At 37.0% G+C, this 20,057-nt stretch overlaps 1 protein-coding gene across 4 annotated transcripts in view; it reads left to right on the forward strand.

The window, feature by feature from the left end:
• LOC121726858 overlaps positions 1 to 20,057 on the forward strand; it is a 65,567-nt gene that overhangs the window by 37,792 nt on the left and 7,718 nt on the right. For all 4 annotated transcript variants that reach the window (XM_042114468.1, XM_042114470.1, XM_042114469.1 and 1 more), the window contains 2 exons: positions 13,484 to 13,564; positions 14,443 to 19,875. In XM_042114468.1, the coding sequence (XP_041970402.1) occupies positions 14,473 to 19,875 (5,403 nt within the window). In that variant the 5' untranslated portion in view covers positions 13,484 to 13,564; positions 14,443 to 14,472. The remainder of the gene's footprint in view (positions 1 to 13,483; positions 13,565 to 14,442; positions 19,876 to 20,057) is intronic.

Below are 20,057 nucleotides of genomic sequence, written 5' to 3' on the forward strand. Positions count from 1 at the left end.
GTTAATGTGGTCACCGTATTGGGTAAAGTTGTAACTTTACCCAATACGGTGACCACATTAACTAACGAAGAGGTTTCTTACTTGGAAAATGTAATCACAAAACTGGTTTTGGTATTATTCGTCAGTAACCAGCTATTGACCTACTGACACACTAACTGCAGAAGGAGAACGACTTGCTTACGTGCAATCGCTCGCTGCATTTACTTTCTTAGATACTTATGAGTTACGATAATACATTATAAACAAGTGCTATAATATATAATTATTAAATAGTAATAATAATACTTGCTTAAGGAAGAGGAAGTCGTGTAATAAATATACCCGACAGGTCATCGGCATTAATTAACATAATAAAAATAAAGACGTCAACAAAGGTTATTTTTAAGGAATATTAGAATAGAAAGAAATAGCAAGAATATTCTCCGTTCTACAGTAAATATATCTAGTCTAAGCGATAAGTTTAAAATGGCGAAATAATTAATACGACCAATTTAGTAGTAAATTTACTACAAAATATTTAAACACTAAAAAATATTTTTTTGGTGTTTAAATATTTTGTAGAAATTTTTTGTGCAGGAACCTAAGTAATTACTATTTTAGCTGAAAAATAACTCAAACATGTTAAATATGTTCGTATGAGAAAATGATTTTGGTATTACGTACCTATGTATGAGAATTTCGATGGCACCCGGCCCCTTAATATAAAGATGTTAAAACTAACGAAATTTTCTCGATTTTCCATCCGAGTCATTGTACTGTGTACTGTATAAAAAAAAAATTTAAATAATATTTTCGTAAAAATGTTTAAAAAAAACTTTTCACGTCGTGGATAGGGATTGCAATCCGGAAAACCGGATCCGGAAATTTGCCGGATCCGGCGTCATTTTACACCCACCGGATCCGTTTCCAATATACCGGATCAGGAGACCGGATCTGGTGTTAGCGGTTTGTGGCAATAGTTAATAGAATCTAGGCGTTACTTTGCGGAAATCCAAGGCTTAAAATTTTGTATATTAATTTTTTTAACAAAATTCCGAGAAATAAACATCAACCTGTAAGCAAATGAGTGAGTGTATGCCGTGCTGCGCATGCCTGTGCGTACACTCACTCATGTACAGTTTACAAGTTGGAGGTTTATTTCGTGGAATATTGCTATTAATAATAATATACTTTAATTTGTGGCAAACTAATATGGTTGTTGCATGAATAACTTACATTAAATGCGTTACCCCTGAATAAGCTTTTTCTCACTTTTTTAGGGTTCTGAATCCGTAGTGAACAATGAACCGTTATAGTTTCGGTCTGTCTGTCCGTAGTTTGCTCAGAGACTATATATATGACCCCCCCCCCCCCCCCCCTTATGATTTTTAGAAACAATTTTTTTCTTAATAACAATGGAAATTGATTAATATTTAATTTTATGGGAATTGACTCCTCTTTAAGAATCTTTTTTTTTATTTCCTAAATGTTAATAGTTTCGGAGTTATTAACAAAAAACGTATTTACCTTTTTTTTTGGCAACTTAATTTGTTTATAACTTTTGCAAATTTTTTGTGTGCCAATAGTGCTAATACACGCTTCCGAAGCATTTTTGTATACGTCCTTCCGGATCTAATGAGCTATCGCACGTATTTTTAAGAGCCTTATCTCTATATATTTTGCCATTTTCAACTTATCACTTAAGAGTATATTATAAATTATTACTGTATGACACCCGCAACTCTATTCCTGTACAAGGTCTCCAGTGTTGTCACCATGTTGTCACAAAAATGTCTCGAGACTGAAAGACCAAAGTACTCCAAATTTACGAAATTTGAAACAAAATCAGTTCAGCGGTTTGGGCGTGAACAACTAAGAAGTAACAGCAAACAGACACACTAATTTTGTATATTATTTTATAATATTAGTATGGAAGTATGGATATTGGAATATTAGTTTTTTTAGGATTCCGTACCCAAAGGGTAATAAAAAACCGGCCAAGTGCGTGTCGGGCCACGCGGAATATAGGGTTCCGTAGTACCGTTAGTTATTTTTAATTTGTGTATGGTCAATGAATATGTACATTTATAACGTGTTTTGTTTTACAATACTAACAACATCATCTCAGTTACTTTCAAAGGAATTTGAACGAAAAGTTCCTTTATGCTTCGCTGAATACATTTTTTTAGTTGATCGACTATTACTCAATAACTTATGAAGTTTTCTTAGCCGTGATAGTTTTTCTTTTAAATTCAGCCTATTTCCTACTCCCGTGAATTTTTTCACATTTCCAGATGCAACCGTTTAGCTGGTAGAAGGGGGGGGGGGGGGGGGGGGGGGGTGAGTGGATAACGATTTTTTCCACACAAACGGATCCCCTAAGATTTCCCTACACATCAAGCGGGGATGAATTATTTTTCGCGTCCACCCCATCGTGTCGGGTGTCGTTGGATAGGTTTTTTTAAAATATTACGAGTATTCATAGATCATTTTCCGATTTAGGGATCCGTTTGTGGAAGGTACCAACCATAAAAAAAATATATTTTTTTAAGATTTCATGTACATAACTTACCATTAGTCGGCATCATTAATATGTGCATTCATGCCAAATTACAGCTTTATAGGTCCTAGTCTCTGAGCAAAACCGCGGACAGACAAACTGACAGACAGACGGACGGACAGACCGAAACTATAAGGGTTTGTTGACTACGGAACCCTAAAAACAGGACCCTATTACTGAGACTTCGATGTCTGTCCGTCTATCTGTCTCCAGGCTGTATCTCAAGAACCGCTATAGCTAGACTTCTGAAATTTTCACAGATTGTGTATTTCTGTTTTCTCTATCTAAATACACAATCTGTTTTTATCTGTTTTGTTGTTACAAATACATAATAAAAATAAAATTAATATTTAATACAACAAACGTGATTTTCTTGGCCTTTTTAGGGTTCCGTACTCAAAGGGTAAAAACGGGACCCTATTACTGAGACTTCGATGTGCGTCCGTCTGTCTGTTGATACAAAAATTTAATTTGTTGCCAACTTTCGCTCAAGAACTACCGTTCGTGGAACTCTTCGTGAGCGAGTCCGACTCGCACTTGGCCGATATTTTTTTCTATTTATTTTGTATTTTTTACGTAGAGGAAATCGAGTAAGTAATAAGTTCCGATTGTTTATCTTCTCAACATTTTATCGCTCTTATTATCGTTGACTATCGAATGATAAACACAACAAAAGCAATCTAAGTTGTGCTAAGGACCTGTCCACATCTCCACGTCATGACGTTGTCAACGTGGAACGGTGCGGTAACGTGGCATGGTACGTTGACGTGACGTGTAAATTTACGTCAACGTAACGTAAAAATTCACTACACACAATAGCAAAAGTAGAATACATATTGTGTGGTCTACGTCATCTAGATCAGTAGTGAAGAATGTAGCAGTTTAACAGTAGCATGGCGACGTACAATGTTGAATGTTGCTATATCGCGACGTGCATTTTACGTTACGTTAAAGTAAATTTGCACCATTGTGAATTTGGAGATGTGAACAAGCCCTAACGTGTATCATCGTCACAGCTTGGAGACATTCCAATGTAGAGCGCTAGTTGTTACACATCTTAAAATAGACACAGCAGGTATTTTATCACGACCTATTTGCGTACATACGTCGAGTCCTTAAACAAGACGATCTCTAATTAAGTTTGACTTCATACCCACAAAACTATGTCATTATTTAACTTGTTTGTTTGATTTTTATACGTGAACCCAACATTCGAGATCGTAAAGGATTAAATTATACGATTTGTTTACACTTTTTATATCTGCATCGTAGTAAATGTAATAGAATGTAGAGAACACAGTATTTTTATGACACGAGACCCGTCCTCACGTCACGCGCGTGACGGCTTACGGGCCACGGCGCGTGTATACCGGTCCTGTCTCCGAGTTGAGCGAGATAATTTTCAAGAAAACGGTTAGTAGCATAGATAAAGTATTATAGTATAGATGTAGTCTTAGCCCATCTTCGCGTGGCCATTTTGTGCTTATTTTCATACAAGTAGTGTGCGTTTATTTTCTTGAATATTTCTATTTGTCGATTATTTCGAAGCACTTTATGATAGGAAAGAGAGTTAATTAGTTCATGATATCGATTAACTATAGTTCGAGTTATGAGAATCCGTAAACACACGTAAAAAGCTATGCAATTTTTATAGCCAAATTATTAATTGATGTGACATTTTTAGCACTAATGCCCTATATAACACGAATAAAGGATTAATAAACTTGTAAATTATCTTTTTACCTTACAAAAATACCGATTGAAAAGCCCAAAAAACCTTGTTCAAAACTTACGTATTTAATGTTAAATCCACGTGTTAGAAGGCATTCTTTGACCATTTAAGAATGGTCAAAGAATGCCTTCTAACACGTGGTTCCGCTAAATAATGAACCATAAGTGGTTCATTATTTAGCGGAATTCGAAAGCGAGTGTTCGGCAGATTTACAGTTAAGTAGCAAATTCCATAATAATGCCAGGTATACTGTTTCATCTGCCGTTGATGCAATGGGCATTCACTATTCCCAGCGAGGGTTCCTGCGTAGTTCGCGGCTCCGCCCGTGTAAATAAAGCGTTGCCGGCCTCTTAAGAGGGAATAGGGTAATTGGAGAGGGTAGGGATGGGAAAGGAATAGGGGAGGGTAGGAAAGGGAATAGGGTAGGGGATTGGGCCTCCGGTAAACTCACTTACTCGGCGAAACACAGCGCAAGCGCTGTTTCACGCCGGTTTTCTGTGAGAACGTGGTATTTGTCCGGTCGAGCCGGCCCATTCGTGCCGAAGCATGGCTCTCCCAAGATTTCTCGCTCTCCCAAGCTCTCTCTAGATTTTTCACAAAAAGCCATTACTTAAAAAATACACAATTTTTCTTCCTTAGACTTTGGTTTTTCTATGTTTAATTTCACGAAATTTATAACATATTGCCTGAGTAAGCATAGTCCACAAGTTTAGCTATCAAATGAGACCTTTTTTATCTTCATAGGATATTTACATGAGAAATACTGGTAAGATTAGTGTGAAAGCCCGAGAAAAACTAAAATGGCTGCCATTTTACAATAATTGTGAGAGAGAGAGAAAAAATTTGAGAGCCAATTTGTCGATAAAATATGGCATAGATCATGACATTAAAGGATCGGACACTGCACCGGTGTCAGGAGTTCAGGACACATTGTATAATATAAGGAAAAATATTAACGACAATAGCCGATTAAAAGCGCTATTTATTGAACTCCTGTCTAAAAACCTTATAAACGTTTCGCTTAATAAAAGTTAACATCGATTTACTAAACCGTTGATCGGCCGTAAACAATGCGGATCTAATTATAGAGGGCGCTAGTGCGCGGAGTTGAAAAATAGAACGCGAAATGTAGGTTACAGGCGCGCCTGCGCATCGTTTTCAAATGAAATCATTGTAAACAAAATACAGTACTTACTCAACTACCTACGAACTTACGACTTATTGCTTTTCACGGTGCATAAGTCATAACTCATCAAGTCATCACACATCTATACTAATATTATAAAGCGGATTGTTGATTGTTTGTTTGTTTGTTTGTTTGTTTGTTTGTTTGTTTCAACGCGCTAATCTCAGGATATGATTGAGTCCATAAGGTCTAAATTAAAACTTACTGCACTTATCGCAAGGACGGCAGTTTTATTGTGGTACATGCCCGAGCCTCCTAGAAATTTCCCACGGTTGTGGACTTGTTTACGTGAATCGGGAAATTTCTGGAATTCGTCTCGCCATATAAAAAGAGCCGCAGGCAGGTCCGGCAATTCAGTTCGTTTTGAGCTTTCATCAAGGCGATTTCGGAGCGACAACAAGTGATCAATAGTGAGTGAACCAGTGAAACCTGCGACTTGGCTACGACCTAGGACAGTGATAGTGCTTAGTTATTGGACCTAGTGAGTTGTGTTTGGACTTAGTGCTAAGTGTTGTGACCTAGTGTTTAGTGCAGTGTTAATAAAGTCTTCAAGAGAGTCACCAGGTCTTTCTCTCCAAATCCTCGAACCCTAGCACGTAATAATATATAGACTTTTTATTTAAAAAACTAAAAAGCTATTCAAGCTTTTTACCTTGAATTATGAATAATGAACGAGGTCATTTTGATTACCATGCTAAGTCTGAAACCACCTTGAGAGACTCTTCCGTTGTTTTAACGATTTCGCACATCCTTGAACTATTTTCCTGCATAACTTAAACACGGACTGCGTGATGCTTCCTTATAAAAACATTTTCAGATTCCAACATGATATTATATTTTTGTAACAACATTCAATTAGCAAGACCGTGCAAAATATGTGCTTTTTGAGACTTTTTAGGGTTCCGTAGCCAAATGGCAAAAAACGGAACCCTTATAGATTCGTCATGTCTGTCTGTCCGTCTGTCCATCAGTCCGTCTGTCCGTCTGTCCGTCTGTCCGTCCATCTGTCCGTCGGTCCGTCCGTCCGTATGACACAGCCACTTTTCTCCGAAACTATAAGAGCTATTATACCAGGGGTCATTGTGTGCGGACCAAGCATGTTAATTGAAGATGATCTTCTGTCATCTTAGGACTTCAACATCTCCAGGATTTAATGTCAATATCTATAGCTTGGGGGTTGCAAATGCGAGTAAAATCTCATCTAATCTCAGGTTGGGTAGAGGGGGGTCTCGGAAAATCTCACGTAATTTTTTTCTCTATAAAATAATACTATTTACGGCCATTTCATCCAGATTGTATGTATGCCTAAGATTTAGGGAGAAGATTTAGAATCTCACCGGGGGGGCGAGGAGGGGTCAAAAAATTAAAAAAACACCTCACGTAATTTGTTCACGCCCCCTAATTACACCCTCTATATTATTTTTTATAGTTATATTATAATATAACAACTGGCTTCAATATTAGTCGACGGACTATTTCTGGGTGGTTCACAAAAAAATAACCACTTCGCTGCGCTACGCCCCTGCCTTAGCCATCTAACCTAATCAGTCCTAATCCAACCAAGTCGTATTGGGCCAGCACGGAGTGATACATTGCTATAATTAATTACCTAAGGATTGTATACTGTTCTTATATTATTTATGACACTTAAAAACATTTTACAAAAAATTACGCGTAAAACAAAACGTAACTATAGTGAAAAATAAATATTAAAGACACGTTAGCAAAAAATAACGTACCGTCACACGTAACTCCAAACACGTATTAAAAAAAACTATGCATCTCCTAGACACAAATCAGGTGTCATTTGAAAGGGGTAAGTAACCCCTATAAAATGCCACCGTTCCCCTCCCCTCCTTATAATGCGATATATTTCACTCCAAACTTCAGAGCGATAATTAGCTACAAAAAATGGTTACTTTTCTCATGATATCTAAAAAAAATACCTTTGTAATTTCCGTAATTACCTTTGTTTAATAATTTTTTTATATAAAATCTGTGGACCGCGAAGGTCATTTCATATCTTAAAACGGACCCCGAGCGAAACTAATTGGTGACCCTTGAGCTATACTATTGAAACTGTATACCGTCTGTGAACCGCATTAAGATTTTGATACAAAAATGGAAAAATTATTAAAAATTTTAGGGGTCCCCAATTCCCCATAGGTACAACTGAAAAAAACATTTTTTTTTTCAGTTGTACCTATGGGGAAGAGAGATTCTTCCAAAGTGGTAAAATGTGCCCCCCCCCCCTTTAACTTCTAAGTAAGGGCATGATAATTCTAAAAATATATATGATGTACATTACCTACTATAAAAACTACCAACGAAAATTGGTTTGAACGAGATCTCCAACTTTAGAAAAAAGAAATCTCTGGCTTCATACTAAATACTAATCTAACCTATACTTTATAAGAAAATGTTATAACTTCGGAACTATCTGACTAGAGCACTGAAGTAAAAGAATTTATTTAAGATAAAAACCTCCTCTATGGCTGCCATTTTGGCTAAAAAGGGCTGCCATTTTACAACCGTGAGAAAGAGAAAAAATTTGAGAGCCAATTTGTCGATAAATTAATATGCCATAGATCATGACATAAAAGGATCGGACACCGGTGTCGGGTCACATTGTACATCAAGAAACAAGAGTCAAGAATGACTAAGGAAAGTCGCGTAGGATGGCCAGCAGCAGCAATACAATTTTGCGAAATGGTGTCACATTTTTGTAGGTTGGTAGATTGAAAAACACGCTAAATTTTGCAACAAGGAGAGCATTTACGTATATACATAATGTTATGTTCCTCTACTCTCCCCTATTGACAGTGCGTGCTGTGAATAGGGCATATAGGGTAACGCGCCTATATTATGTTTGTTTATAGATGTAGCCGAGCATTCTGCTAACGGAGGGAAGAGTAATGGGTTTTCAAATTGATCTACCGGTAGTCCGGTACTAAGCTTCAATATATTAATTCAATTTAGCCATAATTGTAGCTTTTTAATTGGATTTTATAATTTGCTCTACGTTGGCCACAGTCATATTTTATACTGCGTCTTATTATTTCTTTAAAGGTTATTTTTTTTTCATGTAAGTACTTAATGTAATTTGAAATAATTTCCCTGCCTTTTATATACTTCTCGCTACATAAATTAGCGGAAATTTAAATAAACATTAATCTTGGAATTAGGATCATTAGCATTTAGAACCTATGATTTGTCCCCAAGAAAGAAGCTAAGAATTCAAATAAATGACTAATAAAGAAACTTAACAAAAGCCCATTGAAAATTTAATTAACTCCCAATAGGTATTGTATTCTCTACCCCATTTATAGAAACCACATAACATAATGCTTTTGAATTTGTATGACTTCGGTTGTAACTTTTCAACGTAGATTGGTGGTACTAAATTATGTTCAAGTTACGTAGTTGAACAACCATAATACCTACTTAATTTTATATATGAAAAAAAAAACCGGCCAAGTGCGAGTTGGACTTGCCTATGAAGGGTTCCGCAGCAGCAACAAGGTTTATTTTTATGAAATTAAAAGGTTTTTGATTTATTTGATTTATTATAACTTGTATCTTAAACGAGCAATCTCGGAATCTCGGATTCGGCTCCAACGATTTTCATGAAATTTTGTTATAGGGGGTTTCGGGGGCGACACGTCGATCTAGCTAGGAATCATTTTTAGAAAATGTCATTTAATCCGTGATTTATCGAACATAAAACACAAATCAAAGGTCAAATAGCTAGTTATGTATAAAATAAAATCAAATGAAAAATACATTTGAACGCATTAATTAAAATAAAATAAGAATTTTCTTTTAGGAACACAAAGTTAGTAACTCAAGCAAGTTACAATTTATTCGATTCACCTTGTTTCGCGGGTTGCGGGGGCAATGACCTACACTGTACACAGCTGGGAGCCCGGTTGTGTTGTGTACGCATGTAAAAATAGTTATGTCGGTACTGTAATACACATGTTACACACTAACGCATTTTGTGCGTTGTTACTTGTTAGGTAGGTAACTGTAAGAATATTTTTAAATTACAATTAAAGTAATTTGACATCTAATGTAATCGATCTTTACAATATAAAGTTAATATATTATTATGATCAAATAACTATATGTATAGGTGTAGGTGCAATGTACATTTTCGCGAATTAATATTTAAAACGTTAGAAACGGTTCACGTTGAAACCATTAAATTGCCTCCTATTGTGCCGAATCTTTTTACGACAAATCTTTTTCATTTTGACTGCTTGATGAGAAATGAGAATATCAACACTGCCGTCCGCGTCATAACTCATAAGGAAAAACCGGCCAAGTGTGTGTCGGGCCAAACGTAATATAGGGTTCCGTAGTAGCGCTAATTTTTGATAATTTTTGTATGGTCAATAAATGTACATTTATAACTTGTTTTACACTACTAACAACATCATCTCAGTAACGTTCAAGGAATTTGAACGAAAAGTTACTTTAGGGAGATCGCAGACGACAGACTTTTTGTGCGATCGAGTCTGCGGCGCCCATTCAGTCGGCATGGCCATTGACCGTGCCATCGCCATGCCGACTGTAAGGCTCTGTCCCCATCAGACACGGCGCGGTGCCGGCATCGTGTTACGGCACGACGCCGCCACCGTGATACGGTACGGCGCCGCACCGTGTCACGGTGCCGCGTACGGTGCGTCCCTACTCAGTCGATATTTGCGCTCGAACGAGAGTGCTTGTCTGGATAATGGATATGGATCGCGAAAAAAATATTCTCTTGTTGTTACTAAGACGAAGATTGAAAAGGAATCATTAAATATTTTTTGAAGTCGGTTAAAAAGAAACCGAGGAAATTTTATCTATTATTTATTATAGATAAAATTTCCTCGGTATACATGACAATATTTGCATTACGCGACTTTGAAATGTATTTTCATATTATGCCTCGTTTAAGTTTGGACATAAATTTTGTTCGGAAGTTTCACCAGAATAGGGGCGCGCGGTGCACCGTACACGGCACCGTGTCACGGTGCGACGCCGTACCGTATCACGGTGGCGGCGTCGTGCCGTAACACGGTGGCGGCGCCGTGCCGTGTCTGATGGGGACGCAGCCTATGGGCGCCGCAGACTCGATCGCACAAAAAGTCTGTCGTCTGCGATCTCCCTTATACTTCGCCGAATACATTTTTTTAGTTGATCGACTATAATTACTCAATAACAGATAACTTATGAAGTCTTCTTAGTGATAATTTTCCTTTTAAATTTAGCATATTTCTTATTCTCGTCACTGAGGTAGTAAGTCCTACGGTGATTCCCGTGAATTTTTTCACATTTCCAGAAGCAACCGTTTGCATTATTTAATGAAGGTTTTACGAAGGATTTACTAAATAAAATATGTGAAAACGTACGCTGAATTATAAATACCCACCATTTTTGGGTATTTACCCAATCTACCCTGGTGGGTAGATTGGGTATTTACACATCGCCCATCTCTACTTGTGAAATAACGCGCCGTGAGAAGGGGTGGCTCGTGCTCGCCTGTGGCTCGTGCTCGCCTGTGGCTCGTGCTCGCCTGTGGCTCGTGCTCGCCTGTGGCTCGTGCTCGCCTCTGGCTCGTGCTCGCCTGTGGCTCGTGCTCGCCTCTGGCTCGTGCTCGCTCGTAATATAGCTGGCTCGGCGCGGCGCGGCTTGTGATATCACACGCCGTGAGAAGCCAGCTTTAAACGAGACCTTGATGACATAATATGGCAAAACCTACCCGTTGTTTTCACGTAATAAACACGACCGTTATGTTCTTATTCAACAGCATCATTTAACATTCCAAATCACGTGATTTGCTGAATTGTTTATCAGCGACTATTCGATGGATGTAGGTCAATGTTTATAGCATTAATAGGTTCAAACGCATGAACACTTTTACTGCAAGTGGTACGTTGCGTACAAAAATACGTGGTCGAATATAAGTTTCAAGAGAATCGTGAGTTTATTATTTATGTGCAATTAATAATAATATTTTTTTTTAATTATTCATTTTTTAACAAATAAAACATTACGCACACTACAACACACTAGGAGATTTTGATTAACAAGCCTATGGCGGCGCTCACAACGGCGCTTGTGAGTTATCCACACATTGGAAGTCGTTCAGTATGCTTTGGATCGCGCCAATGTGCGGACGGATTCAAAATGGATGTTGAGTCGCTAACAGCTGCAGCTGTATATTTATTCACAGCTTATAATTACTTTGTAAATGTGGACAAGAAAAAGTTTTTAAAGAGTATTCTCGAAATAAATAAATAAAAGGCGAGAAAACGTAACAAACAAAGAAATAAACTCACTTTTACATAATATTTTTTAATATTAAAATAATATAAGTAATTATTTTATTACCTACTTATTATTTATTTAATTATTACATATAAAATTATTACATATTATTATAATTATCATAACTATAACTCCGGGCGATATGTAAAAGTGAGTTTATTTCTTTGTTTGTTACGTTTTCTCGCCTTTTATTTATTTATTTCGAGAATACCCTTTAAAAACTTTTTCTTGTCTACATTTACAAATATTATAAGCTGTGAATAAATATACAGCTGCAGCTGTTAGCGACTCTACATCCATTTTGAATCCGTCCGCACATTGGCGCAATCCAAAGCATACTGAACGACCTTCCTATGTGTGGATTACTCACAAACGCCGCTGCAAGCGCACCGCCAACGCGTCTGCCAACGCGTTGGCCGACGCGTTCGTCTATATGGGGAGGCGGCTTGTGTCGAGTGCCGGCATTAGGTACACATTTCAATACATTTGCAATATTTAGGCGACCTTGAGCGGTCACTGATCTCCATTATACAAGTACCACAAGTACCAAACAAGTACGCGTTGAGCGGTACTAGGCTGACGTTACATGACAGATCAAAAGGAACCAAATTTAAGTTACGATTCCTTAGTTTTTATTATTCGTAGTCTGAGCCTGTCGCAGGAATTATGTCTAAAAATAATATTTTGATAATAGAATATCAATAGAAAAGTGTTGGAAACTTATTTAATTTAACTAGAGATCGCCCAATGGTCGAAATTCGACCTTAGTTTCAATAACATTAGGAATACTACCTATATTTGTAAAAAATATTGACTTTATCATTTTTTTTTCAACTCTTGTTTCTGGAACTTAGCTGAACTCAGACTGGCCGTTTAAGCATTGTCTAATAGTATCTAAGATTCAATCAAAAAAACTATAGTCTATTTTCAATTTGTCAACTTGTTGTCAACAGACTTCAACCATAAATAAAAGAGTATAATTCGTATGTATAGGCTTGTCACTCAAAATCTGTCATTTCTCATGTGTGTGTGTTGTAACTTGTAGTGTGTGTAATATTTTATTTGTTAAAAAATGTATGAGAAAAGCATAATTTAAAAAAAATATTAGTTCGATGCACTCCTTCACCATATAAACTATGACTGTGAAAAATTTCATGCACCTACGTTTCCCTATTTTTCGTAAAAAGGGTTACAAAGTTTTTCGTTCGCGTATTAATATTATGATGATTTTTTATTTGAGGTCAAATTTCGACCGTTGGGTGTACTATTATAAATACTAGAGTAGTAGAGAGTAGAGTATTTATTAGTAGTACAGGTTTCCTAGAACATTTTTTTTATTGCTATAAATTTTTTTTACGTCCGTGCTATCAAGCTAATTTTTCGTGAGTAGCTTAATTTTGATATCCTCTGCGAAAATTCTCGAAAGTGGTAGCAAACAGATCTAGAAAGGATTTAATCTTTCGATTTGATGGTCCTAAAATACGGACTGTTCTATTTGTAGGACAATGTTACTCTTAAATTATAATATAGGTAATAACCTATCAATATATAAAAATCAACTGATTAGGGGTTCCGTTTTAGGGTTCTGTAATCAACAAGTCCTCGTTGACTACGGAACCCTAAAACGGAATGTTCTAGGGAACTTGTACTATACATTTTTATGTGAAAAATGAGAATTGGTAATAATAGTGTTTTTTTGCGATTTCAGGTAATGCTGCTAAAAAAGGAAGAGACATGAAAGCGAAAATCATCAGTTACTCTCACCGAGCCGAGGAGCCAAGATCGAAAGGTAAATCCATAAAATCCTTAAAAAAACTTTGCATGTAATTTAGGAGACTATAATTATATAAAGTCTTCGCGATTCATGATTGTCAGGTCTAACGTAAGGGTTAACGTTACCTCTTAGGAATAACACATTTTCTTTTTCTTTACGGTAAATATACTTAAGTATTCTTTAATTTCGGGTACACATTTTTTTACATTTTTCATAAAAAAAGCACAGTTGCTCCAATAGCGCAGTTTTATGTCATATTATAATATTATGACGTATTTTTAAAGGAGTAAAAATTATAATATACAGGGTGAAGAATCCCCTGTATAGAATTCACTGTGAAAGTAGCAGCGCTGAAAGAGTAACTTTGTAAACTTTTATATGGGGAAATTCATGACGGTGGGGCGCTTGTCGCTTAATTATTAAAATTTAAATCATTTTATTTTGTTACACCAGCTATAATTAATTATAATAAAGCTAAAGAATTTATTTGTTTGTTATAACATATTTTAAATAACATATGTTTCGAATAGAAAACATAAAATTAATTTTGTGTTGGATAGTCCATTTATCGAGGAAGGTTTTAAGCAATATTTAAAGTTAAACAAACATCACGGTACGGCCTATAGGAGCGAAGAATCCGAGGAAAATGTAGAAAAAGGAGGAAAATTATTATTTGAACGCGCTTATTTCATGAAAAACTGGATCTATCTTTATGTTATTTTGACACAGATTATAGAGATGACTACGGGGAAAGACGTTGGCTACTTTACTACATAACGGAAGGACTACAACAATATTATAATATCTATTGTTACTAATTATGCCTTAAATTACGATTAATATTCAAAGGCGTAAATAAAACCTTTCTTATACCATTTACCTACTTGTTTCAGGTGGTGTCTTAAGCAGATTGAGTGCGTAGTATGGATGAGAGTTTCAACAATGTAGTGGAAGGGACGCGCCAGTATTTCATGGGTCTGCCTAAGCCAGCTCAGGATGGGTCTGTGCAGCAGGTGTGGCCGACAGGATCGCCTACTGATGAAGGCACTCCTGTTCTTTCCGGTGTCGGGCCAAATTCCTCGCGGCCACCGTCCGTTGTCACGGCACATACCTCTCGACCGCCGTCCACCGCTGCTGCGCCGCCTTCCACGTCAACACCTGCACCAATAAATATTCCATCTCGTCCGCCTTCGGAACCGTTAGAACCCGAGCCTCATATTATACACAAAGCGACTGTAATGCGTGAAGCAGCTGAAAAACGTAGAGAACAACCAGAAATAGAAGATGAGGAAGAAGCGGGTGGAGCTTTATCACCTCCATCACACATCATAAGAAAACCGACACCACACATGATGCCGTCTCCTGCACCGGCATCGGCGGTGCCGAGTCCGTCACCAGTCCGACCACCCTCCGCAGCCTCTTCCCTTCCTCCACATGGTTCAGAGCAAAAAGAGCTTTCTACACAGTATCGGTCATCCGTCCACAGAGTTCAGACGCCTACGATAAGGCTTCCAGAACATTTCAGTAATTCGAGTAGAGCAGACTCATATACCGCATCGAGACAAAGTGAACATTTTATGCGATATCAGTATGATCCAAATTCGGCAGAGAGCGGCAGACTATCGCATAATTCTTCTATTGCATCTCCACAACCTTCAGCTCTACATCGTCAGAGTCCACAAAGTTACGCTAGAATATCGAGTACAATAACGCAACATACGAGTAGATTAAATGAAACATCTATTCATAATTCGATCGTGAATCAACGTTACTCCCTACCGCCTCAACCGCCACCGCCACATAATGATCGTGTACCACCAATACACCATCCACAAGTTCCTGCTGCTAATATTCTTACCACTGATGATATTAGATCATCACAGATGTACAAGAATAGAGAGTCTTCATTCTCTCGCACGATGTCAAGTTATGAAAGACATCAAACAATTCCACAACGAAAGTATGACCCGCAGCAAACTTATTCCGGATATCGAGCTTCGCAGCAAGTTGCATCTAATCATAATATTGATAAACGTAATAACAATCAATACAAACACGGAACCACGGACGTAGTAAACGCTCACTATACCACAAGACCTCCAGATCGACCGATATTAACTCAACAACCACACGTTCATGAACATCATAGAGTTATTCCCAGAACGGAGTATGTAAATAAGAATCCTACGAATTCTAAAAACTATAATTATCCTGTTCCATCTACCTCTTCTGTAAGATATGTACAAAATACATCTGTTCCTATTAATCAAAATAATACATCTGCGCTACCAAGATCTAGCTATCGATCAGCTGTTGCCCCAAAGTCAAGTTACGATTATTCGGCACTCAATCAATCTCACACTTCCCCATCTCGAGCTGCAATGAAAGCTGGCTATCAGAATCCTCAGACTAAAATGACAGTTTCTGTTACATCAATAGTAGATCAAATGAATCAAACTAAACAAAGGCGCGAATCACCTCTAGATTTATCTGTTAAGACTGTAAAAAATTCAGCCGATTCGTCTACGACTCAAGACGATATGGTTGATTCTGCCTCGATGAAAAATGAAAGTTTCACGTTACAACCACGATTAACAAACAATCGCACAAACATAACATCTTATTCGGCCTATGCAGCATCACACGCATCACATAAAGTTGATTTTGCCCCAGACTTTGCTCAATATAGAGGGGAGAGAATTAATGCTAGTCATAATTACAATGTATCACCTCAACCAAGTCTGCCTGGACGTCATAATGAAGGATTTGATCAACTACGACCAGTTGTTGATCCATGCTCTATTGAATCTCGTCAAGTATTTGCAGAGCGTACCAAATATCAAGACATTCATAGAAATGATTATGTACCCCGAATAGATCTTACACGATCTAACAGTGAAGAGCCGCATGTAGAAAATAGAATTCGAGATGATAGGCACTTTATAATAGAAGATCGTAAACGAATAGGCGGTCCAGATATAAGTAACATTCCCAAAAAAATTGTGAAATATGAAACGTGGTCATCTGACAGTCGGATAGATCGGTTAAGTCAATCGGCAAGGGAACAACGAGAATTAATGAGCCGTCCGGTTTACAACTATCAAAGCTACAAAAGATTTGAAGCCTTCCAGAATGATCTAAAACGTCCACATTTGCCTTCTGCGCGATATGCAGATCCACAGCCCCATGTAAGTCATCGATACTCGGTTAGTCACTTCAATGAACAGATCCACCGGGAAGTAAATGGCTATCATGGTTCTTACGATAAGAATCTATCAGTTGCTAATAATCGCCATATAATACAAAAAATTCCGAGCCATCGCGACATACATCCGCATTTAAAAGATATGCAGCAACCTGCAGATAAGAAAGTTTTGAGTATTTTAAGAAATAGCTTGGAAATCAAGCAAAACTACGCCGAACCTTTGAAACCTTCAGATAAAATACCGGATCTCATAGTTATAGATGATGGAGATGATCAAGTTATAGACATTACAAAAGAAACGGAATCGGAATCTACAAATAATCAAATTAATAAAAACGATGGAATTTTGACCCAACAGAACTTCAGTCATGATATTCAAATGCCTAAAGCAGTAGACTCTATTACTCGCGATGATCTGCGACACGAACAGTCGGAATCTAAAACCAAGTCCCCAGAAAATGATGTTGCATCCAGGATCAGAACAAAAGCCGAACTGAAAGTCATGCCACCATCGCAAGATAGCTCTAATAAAAATGATACCTCTGCTAATATTCGAAGTAATGAAACAAAAATTCTTCCGAAATCACAAAAACAGCATCTATTCAATCAAATTCGAGAAGATAACTTGAGATTAGAATCTGTCATCAAAACCGAAAAAGCTGTAGAAGGCGTACAAGAAATTAAATCTGAGCCTATGAGTATTGAAGAAATAGAAAAAGATGCTATTAGACATATTAAAACTGAACATAATGATGAAGATTTTGAGAATAGCGAGCCTGATGTTAAGGATGCCTTAGATATGGATTGGGCGACAGCATGTGACAGTTTTATGGAGCAATTAAAAGAAGGCTGCCATAAAAGAAAACCAAATAAAAGAATCGTAGAAAACGTTAGTCTTGATGGAGATAATAAAGTAGTTGAATCAAATTCAATAATTGCCACAGTTTCATCAGACAAGATAGAGGTCAAAGCAGATATTATAATCAAAATTAAACAAGAGCCGAAAGACTTCGAGGAAGAAAAGGCAGGAAAAGAAAATTTAAATACTCCTGAAGTTGTACAAGAAATGCCTAGGAAAACAAGAAGAATAAGCAAGCATGATAAGAATAGAAATGAAAAGAAATTAGACAAAGAAAATGAAAAAGTAAACAAAAATAGGTTTAGTTCAAAATCTAACAAAAATAAAACTAACCGAACGCAAATATCTGTAAAAAAGGAAGTAGAAGATGAAGTGCCCATTGCAAATGTTAAGGAAGAAGCTGAGTCAACAGATGACGACGAACCACTCATAAAAAGTAAACTACTCAAAGAAAAAGAGCAAAGTGACCGTATGAAATATCAATTACTTAAAGAATTAGCGGAAAAGTCAGCTTATGTAAAATTAGAATGCTGCGATGATATTAGTACCAGAAAGTCACTTGATTCAATCAACAAAGACAAGGAAGCCATGAAGTCCAGTAAAAACAAATTAGCTAGACAAACTTCTAAGGATACAAGATCAAAAGAAAAAACAATTAGCGATAGTTCAAAGGACGAAGGAATAAATGAGCTTTATTCAGATAGTGATGACGACGTATTAAGTGTATCAAGTAGGCTTCGGGTACGAAAGATTGCAAAATCAGAAGACGTGACAGTTGCTTCAACCAACAAGACTTCTGCCAAGTCTTCTCCTACAAAAAGAATGGATTCAAGTAGTTCTTGTTCAACTCCCTTAAGAAAATCTGGATTTGGCGATGGATCTGACTTCCATCCTGGATGGGAAGAAGAATTGTATAAATATAAACGGTCACTTCGTATGCCGACGAGACTAATCGCAATACCCAGAGGTCGATCTGGTGGACCTTTCTTTTTAAAGAATTGTGCAAATCAATTGGCAAGAGGCTCCACGTCACTGCCCGATTTAGACCCTGTACCGTTATCTCCTGCTCCCTCATCTGCTCAATCAGCTGCTACTGACGACATATATAGGCGTCCAGATAAAAATATACTAGATAGTGATCTCGAGTCTAATTCTAGCTGTTCTGCTTTCAATAATAAACTTCAATATGATTCAGAAGCTTCCACCTCAACAATTTTTTCATCCACGAACACTAATAGAAGTAAGGGTAAATCAAATTCTATTGTTGACGTATTGATTAAAAAGTGTAGTAGAAAAGACGAAATCAAGAAAAAACTTAAAGACAAAGAGGAAAAATCGTCCAAAATTTTACCTAAAAGTTCAAATACAACAGAGCTTTTGCCGACACCAAGTTTGGGTTTAGTAAAAAATGGAAATAAGGGTAATTTGAGTGCGAGAAAAGAAAAACTTATGGAAGATATTTTTTATCTTGGTGCTTTTAGAAAAGAGACTGTTACAATGTTTAGAACAGCTTTCATAAATAACACGAATGGGCTGATTGGCGCTACAGAAGAATTCGCACCGGTTGTATTAAAATCGCGAACCAGAACAGAAAGCCGAGTGTTGAAACAACGAGCTACAATAAAGGAAGTATTTGGTGATGATCGTCCAGCATCTGCTCCACCAACATCTTGCAGAGAAGAGTACACGGCTGATGCAGAGGAAGAATCTTCTGTAATTACAAAGAAAGATGTCGATATAAAAAATAAGATTAAACAAAAAACAAAAAACAAAATGTTAAGAAGATCAAGTTCTATACGGGATGGTTTGAGAAGTACAAAATCTCTCAAACGGAATGATGCCAAAGGACGTATGATGAGATTAAAAAAGAGAAACAGCTTATTGAAATCGTTAATATCTACTAAGAAAAATAAAATTTCTTCATCTTCGAATATTAAAGTAAAATCTGAGAAAAATGATAAATCTCCAGAAGATAATAAAGATGATTCTAAAGAAGATAACTCCATTCCGAGTACAACAGAAACAAATGCAAAAAAACGTTTTAAACGACTATTTGGTAGAAGGAAATTTAGCTCAGGCTTTGATTACATTCGAAAGAAAAAGAAAATTATTCGTAGAGATAACTCTCCTAAAGTTCGTCGACAAGCACCCAAGCCTAGCCCTGAATCAGTCCACGACATACAAAAAGAAATCAAAGGATGGTTTATAAACAAAAGCATTGGCGAAACCCACCTTCACCGCGCTGCAAGACTTGGATTTACGGTGAGGGTTCATACTATATTTCATACATTCTTTGAATTTACATCTGACCATCTAGTTTAAATGTACCGCATGTTTGTTGGCAAACGGCTAGACTTATTTCATGAAATTTTGGGTGCACTTCATTTAATGTTTCATTAAGTGTCGTAAACCAAAGGTTTTTTTTTAAATAAATTATTCATGAA

Source organism: Aricia agestis, chromosome 5 (assembly GCF_905147365.1).
Source record: "Aricia agestis chromosome 5, ilAriAges1.1, whole genome shotgun sequence".
Taxonomy (NCBI): Eukaryota; Metazoa; Arthropoda; class Insecta; order Lepidoptera; family Lycaenidae; genus Aricia; species Aricia agestis.